Raw genomic sequence first — 14,534 nt, 5'->3', positions numbered from 1 at the left:
AACTTTTATGATTCCAAAGAGCAGCCCAATAATTAATTATGCCAGATGTACTTGAAGTTTGACCTGAAACTTTGCTTGCTTTTGACTTTGGATCAAGAGAGCTATTTTCAGTTCTTAGTTCCACTAAGGGTAGCTTCACATGAGTATGTAAAATAAACTCCATGTAGAAAAAAACATAGGCATCGAGTGTTTTACACAGGTCAGGGAATGGCTGTTGCCTTTCTAGTTAATATATTCACAGTAGAAACAAAAAGTTGCAACATACTTCAAATTATGCAACAGCACACTCTTGAGATAATTTCTGTGCAGAAAAGCCAACATGTGTGACAGGTGCCCATTTGTCTTCTCTCTGAATGACTGTTTGCCAGCACGGACGGACAAGTTAGGAAAGGCATCAAAGCAAACCTGCAGTCGTGGCTATAAGAACCAATCATACCTGGCCATTAAACTTAATTTCACATACTTGACAGAACATTATTATGGCGCCCGCCTAGCCTAAGGCCTTCCTCCGGAAGTTAGAGATGCATATTTGATTTATAACACTTTGCTGATTTTCACTGACCACAATCACACTGCAACAGAATGTTAGGTTTCTAAGACATATTATCACACTGAGATCAGGAAGGCAGTGGGGCGGGTACATACCGCAAAATGTGGGAGGAGATCTTCTCGGTCGTTCTCTGTAAAAGCAGAGATTTCAAGTGCCCTTGGACGATGATCCACCACGGCATGGATAGGAACACCTCTTCCCCGACCCCGGCCTCGTCCTCCCCTGCCTCTGCCGCGAGACGCACCGCGACCTCGTGTATGAATTCCTCTCCCACGACCAGAGGACAAAATTCCTCGTTTCGCAGCCTAACATGAAATAACAACAACATCTAATACAAGCCAAATTTATCCATATGTGTTATAGTTATAGTAATAATAATAATAATAATAATAATAATAATAATAATAATAATAAATTTTATTTATATCCCACCCTCCCCAGCCGAAGCCGGGCTCAGAGCGGCTAACAACAATAATACAACATTCTAAAATCATTTCATTATAAAATTAATTCAAATCAAATTGATGGCAACCATTGGGCTAGAGTTCTGTGAAGATTACCAAAGGAGGGAGTCAGGCTGTGCCCTGGCCAAAGGCCTGGTGGAACAGCTCTGTCTTGCAGGCCCTGCGGAAAGATGTCAAGTCCTGCAGGGCCCTAGTCTCTTGTGACAGAGCATTCCACCAGATCGGAGCCACAGCCGAAAAAGCCCTGGCTCTAGTTGAGGCCAGCCTAACCTCTCTGTGGCCTGGGACCTTCAAGATGTTTTTGTTTGAAGACCGTAAGTTCCTCTGTGGGACATACCAGGAGAGGCGGTCCCGTAGGTACGAGGGTCTGAACTTATGCTACTGTAAACCTTAAAACATCTCGATGATATACCAATATTGTTATTATTTCCACATTGTAAATGGGGACTCAGGGGAGATTGTCTAATTGCAGTGTTTCCCAAACTGTTTTCAGACTGCAATTCCCTTCATCCCTGACCACTGGTCTTGCTAGCTAGGGATGGTGGGAGTTGTAGTCCAAAAAGAACTGGAGATCCAAGTTTGAGAAATGCCAGTCTAATGCTACCTCAGGAATTTATGGCAGAGGTAAGATCGGAGCCAGACTTGCCAACTGACAGCTTATTCCCTTTGCAGCACCACACCAACTCACCTTGAATAGCAAACCTCTTGAAACACAACCCAGAGCAATTACATGCAACAACTTTCATACTCAGGCACAGATTTTAGGACTCCCAAAGACATTTGATCATTCCAGATGCTTGCATCCACCCATTCATTTTCTTATCTCTCTAATATGAGGTAGTGGTCAGTCGGTTTTGTCCTGGGCCAAATTCATGTCTGCCCGATTTAGGAAATACTATGTGCCTGATGCGATTACAGGCTCTCTCCCCATGGATACGCTGCACTGAGTCAGAGATGCAAGGCAGGCAGAGGAACACACAGATGGAAAGATCCTTCAAGATTTGGCCACTTCTTATTTCCGTATTCTTGGGGACAACATGCCAGCAGTATATATATGGTGCAGCAAATCACCTAACAGGGCAGCAAATGCCAGTGTATGAAGTTTAGGCCTGATAAAGGCACTTCCAAAGAAATGAAATATGAAAAAACGCTGATCAAGCTGGCATTACATAACGCTTCGTTTTAATATGCTTTGCAAACCAATAAGAATTGGGAAGCAATAATTAGCAAAATTCAGTTTCAAAGAGAAAGAGAACTAACTTTGCATCAGATGACCTTCTGCCATTCATTTCACTTCACTCTAGGAGTCTGGGCTTAACATAGAATCATTTTAAGGTAATGCATTATTTTCAGTGCGCTCACGCTCTTTTAAAGGCAGTGAATCGAAAACAGACATTTCCGTAACTGCTTACCAGTTCTAAACACCAACAGCACCACCTAGGGGAACATTTTGAAAATGCATGCTGCTCCCAAAGTTAAGTTATTTGGATGTTATTTTGGATATAATGCATAAACTTCATCTTCTGGGTTAGGGTGGGATATTTTATTTTATGCGTATGTTGTCATATGTTGTTAGAATCTATTTTTTCCTAACTGTTACACAAATTCACTGGGGGGGGGGGGATACATGTGGAATAGTGCCGTGCTGACCATCAAAAATGAAATAAACTTACTTCAAGCTGCAGTTCTGTGTACTTTCGTCTTAGTTCAGTGACTTCTTCACCTGCCTGCATCTTCTTATACAAGTCCAACTCAGTGTCCAGTAGTTCTTTTTGCATCTAAGGGATACTAAGCAATTTAGTATGCATTTCTTAACTCGTGCAGAAAACGTGGGAGTAATTAGCCAGACTCCCATAGAGCATTACAATGTTTCAAGTTTCAGGGGGAACGTTTTCAAAAGAAACATTAGTTGACATCTATGGGATGGATGATTGCTAGGTTAGCATAAGGGCCTACTTCTTTTTTTAACGGGGTATAAATCCAAATCCAGGAGGGTAATGCAGTTTTATTTTTCTCAAATTTCAAAAATTGTCTCCTCCTCTCCCACACTGAAAACCGCCTTAAAGGTAAAGGGACCCCTGACCATTAGGTCCCGTCATGGCCAACTCTGGGGTTGCGGTGCTCATCTCGCTTTATTGGCCAAGGGAGCTGGCCTACAGCTTCCGGGTCATGTGGCCAGCATGTCTAAGCCGCTTCTGGCAAACCAGAGCAGCGAACGGAAACACCGTTTACCTTCCCGCCGTCTGCCTGTGGACTGCCTCGCCAGAGTGGTGCATGCTCTGGTTATCTCCCGCTTGGATTACTGCAATGCGCTCTACGTGGGGCTACCTTTGAAGGTGACCCGGAAACTACAACTAATCCAGAACGTGGCAGCTAGACTGGTGACTGGGAGCAGCCGCAGAGACCACATAACACCAGTCTTGAAAGACCTACATTGGCTCCCAGTACGTTTCCGAGCACAATTCAAAGTGTTGGTGCTGACCTTGAAAGCCCTAAACGGCCTTGGTCCAGTATATCTGAAGGAGTGTCTCCACTCCCATCGTTCTACCCGGACACTGAGGTCCAGCACCGAGGGCCTTCTGGCAGTTCCCTCACTGCGAGAAGCCAAGTTACAGGGAACCAGGCAGAGGGCCTTCTCGGTAGTGGCGCCTTCACTGTGGAACACCCTCCCACCAGATGTCAAAGAGAACAACAACTACCAGGCTTTTAGAAGACATCTGAAGGCAGCCCTGTTTCGGGAAGCTTTTAATGTTTGATGTATTATAGTATTTTAATATTCTTTTGGAAGCCGCCCAGAGTGGCTGGGGAAGCCCAGCCAGATGGGCGGGGTATAAATAATAAATTATTATTATTATTACCTTATCTACTTGCACTTTGACGTGCTTTCGAACTGCTAGGTGGGCAGGAGCTGGGACCGAACAACAGGACCTCACCCCATCGCAGGGATTCGAACCGCTGACCTTCTGATCAGCAAGTCCTAGGCTCTGTGGTTTGGATTTAGCATAACCTTGGTGTGTTGTAATGACCCACCAGTGACAGGTGAATGGATTCAAACTTCTAGTCAGCCATAAAGGTCACTTGGTGGTTTTAAGCAAGTCACTACTTCTCAGTCTTATCTATTTCATGGGATTGTGGTGGTGGGAAAGAGAGAGTCCTATGTATGTTATCTTGGAGGATAAGCAAAACAAAAATGTGATCAATGCATCCGCTCCCAGCTTTCCGCAGCAAACTTATACATCCAAAGAAAATTGATTTAAAGAAAAGAAAGATTAAAAGCATCCAATGATGACAAAATACAGGTACCTGTGTTTTTGTTTTCATGTTTTTCAGGGGAGTGCTTGCTGGAGTGGAGACCCCTTTCAATTCATCCTTTAACTTGGTAATGCTGTTAGTCAAGGTCTCCAGAGTTTTCATGATTTCAGCTTTGTCCTCCGATTTCATCGTTTTATTCTTCTCCAGTTTTGAAATCAGCATCTATTGAAATTACACATATTACTAACAGGAATCCTTTACACGTGGGTTATTTTTCATCTTCGGAGGAAGTTTATCCAAGCTCCCCACCATCGTACACATTTATGAAGACACCATTTTTTTAAAAAAAAAATTCTCCATACATAAGGAAAGCTGCCAAATATCCAAAATGGCACCAACATCCATGGAAAACAGCTCCAACTGGAGAGAGGAATTAGACAACCCTCAGATTCTGATGTAGGAACTACAGTCTTGACACCAAACTTAGTGCGCTTAGAAAGATGCATGGAGAACTCTCCAATACAGAATCCCACTAGTCATTCTTGTAACTCTTCTACAAAATTTGTAATCTGTGAAGAGCTGGGAAAGAACAGCTAGGGCAACTTGTGGAAAAGCTTGGCGGCGTTTGGCAGATTTGAACTGAATTTGTAGAAGCTCTCCACAACTTGACTTGGGAAGATTTTTTATGCTGTTAAAAGCCATATTCTTAAAGTAGTACTAGCTTGGCAGTAACACCAGCTGTGAATAGCATGGATAGCTTCAGCTGAGAATCTGGAATTATTTTTCCATGAGCCAGATCCAAAAGGTTCTGTCCACGGAAGGAGTTATTTCTTTCTTGGAAGGAGTGTTTTACCTTTCACAGGGGCTTCCATGAATGAAAGTGGGAGGGCGATTCTTCGCTAGTTCTCCCTTCAGCCCTATGACATCACCTCGCACAGTGTGAGTGTCCCTGGACCTTCCAGAGTGGATTTTTGGTTGGTGACCCAAGTGGAATTCCACTCAAATAACACAGACTAATAATACCTAGGATACGGAGGCAGAGGCTTCCACCCCATTAATTCCATCACCACTTTCTGTTTCACTTGCAAAGTTCCATCTGGGTGTGCACAAGCTCACACCACCCCAGATTCATTAATTTTAGTGGGATCCCTATGAGCACTGGAATGATATGTAAGATTTGTGCTTCACCTGAATCACCACTTAGCAACCTTTGCAGCACAGGATTTTACAGTGATGTAGCAAGCACTGTATCTTACAACATTGCTTCTCAAACTATGTTGCTGTGGTGGATCAACAACCCACCCACAATATGCCATTATGGACCAGCAACTGATGGCTTGTGGACCAACATCAGTCCATGGACCACCACTTTGAGTAGCACTATCTTACAATACATCAATGATTATTAATATTATTCAACAGTAGTCCAATTGCATAAATGTATGTATTTACCTTTTGTGTTTCAATGTGCTTTTCTAAAATCTCTTGCTTTTTCTTTCTCACATCTTGCTGAAGTCTTAGTGCCTCCTGGAAGCATAAAAACACAATTATTATCACCCACTGTTAAACATAAGCTGATGAGTAACTGCGCAATTCCACCCATTTTACCCATATATACTGACCTATTAGAATAAACCAATAATGTGGAAAGAACTGATGTGACTGAGCATGGGCACGGTGAAGGTGATCTCCAATAATGGTAGCCATACCACTAACTAGTGCCTATGTCTAAGTGTAGCACAACAGCAGAATCCAATGGGTATTTAGCATTTGTGAAATTCAGCCCCTAGTGCAACTATTAAACTCTGTATGCTACCACGTGCACAATATTAGTTCTCAAACATCTTGAGCTAACAATACATGGAATCTCGCCTTGAATCGTTATGTGATATCATCTCTTCCTATATTTATAATTGACAGAGAACAGCAGTATACGCAGTTACATCATTTGACAAGTGTTATTTTTGGGCCAAATGCTTGTGTTATATCTGCTCCTCTGGACACCTGTACACTCCCTTACCACATTCAGGATTAAGAAGTGCAAGGTTCCACACTTTGCTATGGGGGTGCTGCACTATTGCACCATTTATGTATTTAGAGCTTTTTGTGCATTACGTTTTGTCACAGGTGCCATTCTGGAATTCCAAGATTACTAATTCTGTGCTGTTTACAGGAGGATTTGTTGGAGCATTTCTAAAGTTAGGGATCTGGAGGATGCGTAACTTTTATGGCTAAATTGCATCTTTCTAGTAGCTAAATTAACAAAAATATTAAAATATATTGGATTTCCAACTAATATGCATTAAGAGCCTACAGAAAAATAGCTACACATAGCAAGGAAATGCAATTCATTAAATCTGGAATGCATTCTTAGGATTGCTTCAGTAAATGTTTCTGAATTCCTTGTTTCCTTTCTGTTTGACCTTTCCATGACTCTTTGAATAAGGAATTGCAAATGAAGTTGTTTTATGTTAACAGAAATATTTACTGGTTCATCACAGTTGTAACTGCACATTTATGTTTTTTTAAAAAAATATATATATTAACAGAAAGTTTTCCATTTTGAGGCAGGACACAGTAATGACAGTCATATACTTCAGTTTCATAACTTGAACAAAAGTGAAATTTAAAACAGTTTAACAGAGAAAATTTGTCACAAAGCATGTAAGACTCTAAATTAAGGAAATAATTATCGCTGTAACCCTATGTAGCCTATTTTGCTATTCCAAAACCAGCTTGTTCTCCTCAAAAACAATTTCTTAAAGCACTGAACCACCTGCACCATGACTTTCAGAGCAAGATACCCAGAAACTCAATTTCTGGTGACAAATATGATTAATATGCAAGGAAATTAGAGGAAATTACTTTCCCCAATGATTAAATACAAAAAGATGCAACACAAATCTGGGTTATTCTGAATCAATGGCCTCTGAGAAAGAAATCTGCATATTTGGTCTCTGCAAATGAAGAAACCATCCTGCAGAACTGCTACATTAATGGGACTACAGTACTGAGTAATCCAGTCGTTTTCAAATGGAGGTGAATCCCATTCATGTCTGAATTACAATCGAAGAAAATGTGATGCAATAAGAGAAGCTTTCCAAAATATTTGATCAAATGGATTTTATTTTATTGATTTTTCTGTAGTAGCTGAAACAAATCTGAACTTGCAAGTGAAGTGAAAGAAACTCTTTTATCATGACAACTTTCTAAAGTGGCTAATAGGAATACCAGATTTGTAAGAAATCAAACTTGTTTCTGAAAGCAGGTAACTATGGATCTCACCCCTTTTTATTAGAACATATGCATAGAAATTCTAAAACATTAGAATTAGGTGTCAATGTTTCAGATATATTGCGCATATGAGCTCTATGTGGTATCTCTTAACCAAAGTTGGGCACCAAACTGAAGGGATGCTATTCAACTTATTCAGAGTAGACCCATTTAAATTAATGAACATGACTAAGCGCTATTAATTCCAAGAGGTCTACTCTAAGTAAAACTTAGCTGAATATCACTCAAGGCCTTTCCCCAAATAATCCAGAGCATACAGAGAAACGCAAAGGTCAATAAATGATTCCAAATTGTTACGTTTGGAGACTAAAGTGGATAATGCAAGAGTTTCAATTGGTAAACTGTCTGATTTACTTAGATAACATAGATGTGTTGCTGATCTTGGGACATTAGGAAGTAAATTTACCAAGTTTATTTATCTTATGGCAAAATGAAGTATGCAGAATGTCAAATGATTTCTACCACTAGGTGTTACATATATGAATAATACCAGAGTTCGCATCTTCTGATAAATTTTACCACCTGCATCCCTGTTCTGAAGATCTTATCACCTACCCCAGCATTCAAATAAATTCTCATGCCCATAGCAAAGTTCAAATACTAATCACCTTCCCCTAACTATACACTGATAAAAAATTTTCAACTAATGAAAAATGGTTTGACATTCTGAAAAGGAACGTGCACAATATTTTGTTTTTATACTAGGGTTTCTTCAGCAAAATACTGTGCAGAATACTGCAAATCTGATGTTGGAAACTTACAGCCCTGAAAGGAAAATGCCGATAAAACATTTTACGCTTGTCCACATCAAGTGAAAAAAGAAAGAAGTCTCCTCTCCAAGGATAATGAGAAAATGTAAGATGTTGAGAGAAGAGAAGCAGCAGCTCAAGGCAGATTGTTCAGGATTATTTAACTCTAGAAAAAGAAGATGAATACACCCAAAGATGAAGTGCATTGGTAAAAAAGGTAAGAAGAAAACTGGTCCATTATGTTGTGAAAAAAGTGACGACTCAGAAAGCTATGCAGAAAGAACAGCAGCAGAAAATACATACTACTGTAAAATGTAACATGAAACAAAGTTCTGTCCTTAAGATCAACACAAGATTAAACTGCTACTTGGAGCTAAGGGCATTTCAGTAATTGGTACTGAAGATGTTTCTTTCATGCTTTTGAGTGTAAGATCTTCAATAGCTCATTGTGCTTTATCGTGTAGAGGTCATCGTTTGTGTTCTTTTGTCCACAGTACAGGGATTAAGCAGGCCAGACGTAATTCATGATGGTATTATTTCTATGTAGGCACTGAATACCAGAAGTTAGGCACCAAACCAAGTCTAATGAAAGTCACAAGATATGAGTAACTCCTATGTAACTTCCCCTACATTCTCCTTTGCTTTGGCACATAAATCCTCCTTCCATTTTGCTTTATAATGCTGATATAGCACTAAATCTGCACCTGAATTTCCACTAGCCATGAACTGCTCAACCTTCAGTTTACAAACCCACCACTAACGCTGGCTGCAACTGATTTGGAGTTAAGCGTTTTTTAGCAAGCACACTAGTGAGGACAGGACACTACAGCACAGTTAGCTCGAAAAATGGAAGGGAAGGGAATCTGTTAAAAAGAGGGGAAGACGCAGAGAAGGGGGCATCTTCAATCTAATCGTTGTTAGATGATCAGAAAGCTTTAGGCTGCATCTGGCCTGATCCGATGTAAGAAAGGCATCCTTCACCTACAAGCACAACTGCAATTACAACTGTCTTATCTTTTTGTAAATCGCTTTGGGGGGTTTTCTTACATTCAAGCGGTATATAAATTATTTTTCTATATAAATAGAAAAATAATTCACATAACTAAATTCTAACAATTGGTCTGAGTACAATGTAACAAATCTTCTGCAACCCTAGAAGCCAAGTAAGATCATCAAATAGCATCTAACAACCCACTGCCTTAGGTAGCAAGGAGAAATTACCCCTCTTCCTAAAATGTGTCCATGAAAGCAGATTCATGTTTAGCCTTTACTGAGAAGATGCACCAACAAAATATCTCAAACTGCAACTTTTGAAATAATTTTCAGAACTTGACAGAGATTCTGGCAAAGGCACAGTATCCAGCTTCTTCAGGAATAAGCAATCATGGCAAACTATGTTCTAGATGTTGCAAATTTCTAAATAAATTATCGCTGTTTTATAAATAAGCAGAGTTCAATTTACCTGTTTTTTCTTCTGTGCTTCACTAGAATCTAGCATGGAACTGTTAACAACAGGCAACATTTTCTGCGCTGCTTTCAAAGCAGCTGGGTTATACACTGTTTTTGTCAAGCCAGTAGAAGTAGACAACACCTACAGAAGGAAACCATTTTATTTTGCTAGTAAATAAAGAATTCGTAAATATAGGATTCAAAGTATATTACTCCATGACAGATGCTTGTTGCTGTGATTGCAAAGATGGCATGAACATAAAAAATGGAGTAAACAGACTCATGTCAATTTAAAGACAGGCTAGGACTGCCTCTAAGGTCAGAATTGTTTTCCATATGTTGTAGAAAACAATCTACTTGAGCTTTATCAACATGTGCCTCTGTTTCAGCACAAAAGTTGTGCCTGGCAGTTTCTATATGAATCAGACGATGCAATATAAACAGTTAATGAAGAGATGGGAGTTCTCATTTCTTCACTTATTTTGGGGTGAATATTTTAAGTGCTGGCAAGTGATGTAGTTACAAAGTCATAGAATTCCACAGCCGGAATATAGCTAATAAGATCAATTCCCAGCTGCCAGCAATTGCCCGAGATGTTTGTATGTCCCTAGCATCCTAGAAAGAAGCATTATATCCAACATGGAATATGGTTGGTGAAAAAACATATAGCTCAAATAAACAAGCAAGCCAAGCTGCATGCAAGCCAAGCATTATGCAGTATTGGAGGATAAAACACAACAACTCAGTAAAATTGACTTGGGGAAGAGGTTCATTCCCACTGTGGAACAAGTTGATCACTTACACCCAAGTATGCAAGCAAGACACATAAGTACTCTCCTGACTACAGAACCCTAGGATATAGTAGCTCTATAGCCAAGGGAGATATCTGCTTAGCAAACCTAAGAATTTCTATATCGCTAAAAAGTCTTTCATTGAAAAACACAAACTATACAGAGATTAATGTTCTTCTCAGAGGTTCCTAGCACAGTAAAACCTAGAAGCAGATTCTCCGCTGATCCCTACCCGCTCACCCCCAAATGGTTGTTGCTTAACGTCTGAGGATGTCCAGTAGGATTGCTGACTTTCCCCTTTGAACGGCAGATTGCCACCCTGCCATACAAAACTGCTTTTAAACATTTCTCGGCTTCAAGAGAGTTTTGCTATGCAGTACTGAATATTACGGTCTAAGAAACAAGTCTCAGAAATATGCTCCATAAACTTAGCACAGATCTTATTCGTCACCCAACCCACACACAGGGGGAAAAAACAATAAGGGGGGAAAAGCTGTTAACTCTCTTGCCTCACACTGTGTCACAAACGAAAGGATTCACAAATAAAAAAATCAGAACCAGTCTTATTTTGTATTGCGCGTCATTAAATACAGAAGCAATGTTACCAAGTCAAGCAGTTTGTTTATATGTATATTAAAGCTATGTCAAAACAGAAATAGATAACACCTATAGAAGGAAACCATTTTCAAAATATTCCTTTAACAGTCACTAGAAATGAATTCTAGGCTGCCAAATCTATTTTAAGCATTCTCAAACATGCAAGACCTCAATTTTAGGTTACTTTCCCACCCCCTTTTCTGCAACATTGACCCTATTCACACGTAACTTGCAAGTAAGGCATAAGTATTTAGAACAAGCAGCTGGGCTGTGTTCTTAGCATGACCTGAGCCTTTCCCCACTCCTCAAAAACCATCAAATGTTGTATGAACAAAAAGCCCAACATGTTGAGTTCCTGATGCACTCAATCAGAACACCTGATCATGTGGGTGTCCTGTTCATGTGGAGCCACTACTCGTGAGCAAGAGTCTGCACACTGGGCCCTCTGTTAATACAACCACACATAGTGCTACATTTGTGGGGAGAAGGAAAAACACACAATGCTGTGGGCAGGCCTAAAAGCATAGCCCTGCTCCTTGCTCTATGTGCTTTTATGTCCAACATACAAGTAAGATGTTAACAGGGCTTCCAACTAGCTTTCAGAAAGCTTATAGCACTAAGTGTGAGCAATTTTCTCCAAGTCAAATGATCATGTATATTGATTCAGCAAAGGCAAGAAGCTAAGTCCACAATCCAAAGGCAGCAGTAGACAAAGATGCTCTACCTACTCCAGACAACCTCTCTTTCCCCTTTCTATCATGAAGTTTTCACCAAGCAAAACAGAAGAGCTCTAGAAGGGAGCGGCATCTCAATCCTGCGGGATGCAGGTCACGCACCCAAGCAGACTGGGCAAGCGGTAAGGCAACAGAAAAAGCAACACCGAAAGCAAAAAGCAGAACTCAGCAGAAGCTACCCCTCACTCACTAGGAACATTCAGAGTTTTCAGGAAGAAGGCAGCTCGCCCATGCAGTTCCAACTCTTACTGAATATCCTAGACCTCCAAAGAAGTAGAATCACGGTAAGGGATGCCTGTCACCAGATCTCAGAGACCATTTCCAACGGACCATAATTCTGTCCACTCTTCATTCACAGGCCCAATCTCAATTTAGTATTACAAATAACAACCCTGTCATGCAAGCTCCTGCCCAAACCGCAACCATTTAGGTTTCATGAAGACGCCTATATATACTGAAAACTTTATTTCATCTTAACTTTGTCAGCAAGGTTTAGTTGTGTTCAGTTCACTGCAGAGTTCTATTCATTGGGAGGAGGAGGAGGAGGAGGAGGAGGAGGAGGAGACGGAGAGGAAGAAGAAGCATGCAATCATTTTGCATTCACATGTTTAATGGACATTAGAAGCACCTATGCTAAGTGTGCACGTGATATTATTGCTATGTGACAGTTCAAGGGCACGATTATTTCCTTACCTTTTCAGTGGCTGGAGTGGGTGGCTTAGGTACAAAGCCCAGCCTTTCCTTCACAGACAGTTTTGTTACATTCTAGGAAAAACAATTAAAAAAATAGTTTGTGATCATGTGTTTTTAAACTAAACACAGCATTTCTCACTTTAACTGAAGCTATAAGCAAAGCCATTATTTCTCTTAAGCTTCTGCATTTTCGAATCTTCTTTTAAGTTCAGTTAGAAAGGCTGGCCTGGTTGGTAGGTAGGCCGGAGAGATGGATCTAGTACAGCCTCCAGGAGGTTGAAAGAAAAGGTGCTTGCAGCATACGAGAGTAAGGAGCACCACTTTAGCAGTCATGGCCAACAGGTAAGAATATGTCCCCCCACCTTTTGCTGGATGTGGTAGGATTCAGGAGCTCCATTGCTGGCATGGCAGGTGCCTATCCCAGCAACAAGGAGGTCAAGGTAGTGAAAAGTTGTCAGAGCACCATGGCAACACATCCTCCTGCATTATCACAAGACCCTGTAGCTTTGCAGGACCTTGAGGGTTGGCAGAGAGATGTCAGCAGTTTGGAAGCCATGCTACAAAATGCTTGGGAAGAGCAGGCCAATGAGATGCAGCAACAAAGCTTGCAAAAGGGGCTGTGGAGAGGCTAGGATGAAGAAAAACGCATCAGGGCATCAATGAGCCAACCCCCTTGCCTCCAACTAAGGTCATATGGTTTTCCACACCCAGGCTGAAGCTGTGCAGTAGTTCTCGTTTGGATAATACATCAAGAATTGCATGAAGACAGATTGCAAACCGATTTAACAAACGTGAATACAATTTCCATAAAAACAGAAAATAAAAATTGCTTTGCCCATATTTTTCCACATAAAGAACTTTGCTTAAGTGGGTAGGTTTTGCTTGTAAAATAATTGACATTTTCCAATATTGGTATGATATGTATTTTGTACCAAGACTTTTAATATTATCCAACCTGCAGCATAAAAGACAGATCTTTCATCTTTGACAAAATAGTGTATCACAAGGGTATTATGTCAGTTATCGTCTAGGGCTGTGAAAGGGAGTTTTTTTAAGAGCCTATAACCTGGTCCACAAATTGAAACATGGTTTTTTTACCAGTAGTCTGTAATAGGAGAGGGAAACTGTCTATAGATTTCAGTATGTTTATTAAATAAAGGCCACCAATTTCTGCTAAATAGAACCTTTTATCAAAGAGAAAATTTCAGTTTAGTTTTACAGATCTCTTAATATTTTAGAAAACAAATATTATACCCACCTGAACAGCTTCTGTACTGGCACTCTGAGCTTCAGCAGGCTCAATGTTACTGGCAGGTACTGGACCTAATCGTTCCTTGACAGACTGCTTCACAACAGGTAAAATGGGCTGTTGAGCTAAAGGCTGCATTACCTTAAAAAGAAAAGTAGATTTTTATAGCAGCACATGAACATTTCAAAATGAACTTTTCACCCCCAATACCATTTTTAAATGTTTAAGTGCAGATGTTCTCATTCCTCCATTGCTTTCTAAACTGCAAGTATTCATCTGCTGAAGAAATTTCCTAAGCTAAGCATCAAACACTTTTGTAGGAGCATTTATATTTCAGTGCAATTGTTTACAAGGCTGCAGTACTAGAGTAAATTCTAAGTCTAAAAATGAATTACTTCAAAGTCTAAACAGTCTGACAGTTTGTTTTTACTAACCACTGTTGGAATAAATCAGAATTCTTCATTCCGATGTCCCTAGGAAGTGTAGTTCTAAAGCATAAGGTGAAAAATATTCTCCTTTCATGAAGGAGAAGCATGCAAACCTAAGGCTCATGCAGACTAATTTCTGAAACACTGGACTCTTTGGAACATAAAGCTAAGCCATTGTTTGTTTAAATAGTGTGGCTTGTTTGAACATTTGAACTGAACCCAGTCCTGTAGGCTAATCATGGTTTGTCTTCTAGCAACAAGCCCTGATGTGAAGCCGTGATTTT

The 14,534-nt window shown here is 40.3% G+C and overlaps 1 protein-coding gene across 3 annotated transcripts in view; it reads right to left on the bottom strand.

The window, feature by feature from the left end:
- The window catches only part of RBM26 (RNA binding motif protein 26), a 47,560-nt gene that overhangs the window by 6,537 nt on the left and 26,489 nt on the right, over window positions 1–14,534 (bottom strand). For 2 of the 3 annotated variants that reach the window (XM_083501145.1, XM_083501144.1), the window contains exons 13-19: window positions 13,832–13,963; window positions 12,574–12,645; window positions 9,772–9,900; window positions 5,719–5,793; window positions 4,318–4,488; window positions 2,688–2,792; window positions 646–855 (exon numbers count right to left, since the gene is read on the bottom strand). In XM_083501145.1, coding sequence (XP_083357271.1) covers window positions 646–855; window positions 2,688–2,792; window positions 4,318–4,488; window positions 5,719–5,793; window positions 9,772–9,900; window positions 12,574–12,645; window positions 13,832–13,963 — 894 coding nt within the window. The remainder of the gene's footprint in view (window positions 1–645; window positions 856–2,687; window positions 2,793–4,317; window positions 4,489–5,718; window positions 5,794–9,771; window positions 9,901–12,573; window positions 12,646–13,831; window positions 13,964–14,534) is intronic. The other variant, XM_083501146.1, reaches the window with a different exon arrangement.

Source organism: Podarcis liolepis, assembly GCF_965112155.1.
Source record: "Podarcis liolepis genome assembly, chromosome: 4".
Taxonomy (NCBI): domain Eukaryota; kingdom Metazoa; phylum Chordata; class Lepidosauria; order Squamata; family Lacertidae; genus Podarcis; species Podarcis liolepis.
The sequence above is the reverse complement of the archived record's forward strand: the minus strand, read 5'-3'. Positions and strand labels throughout refer to the sequence as shown.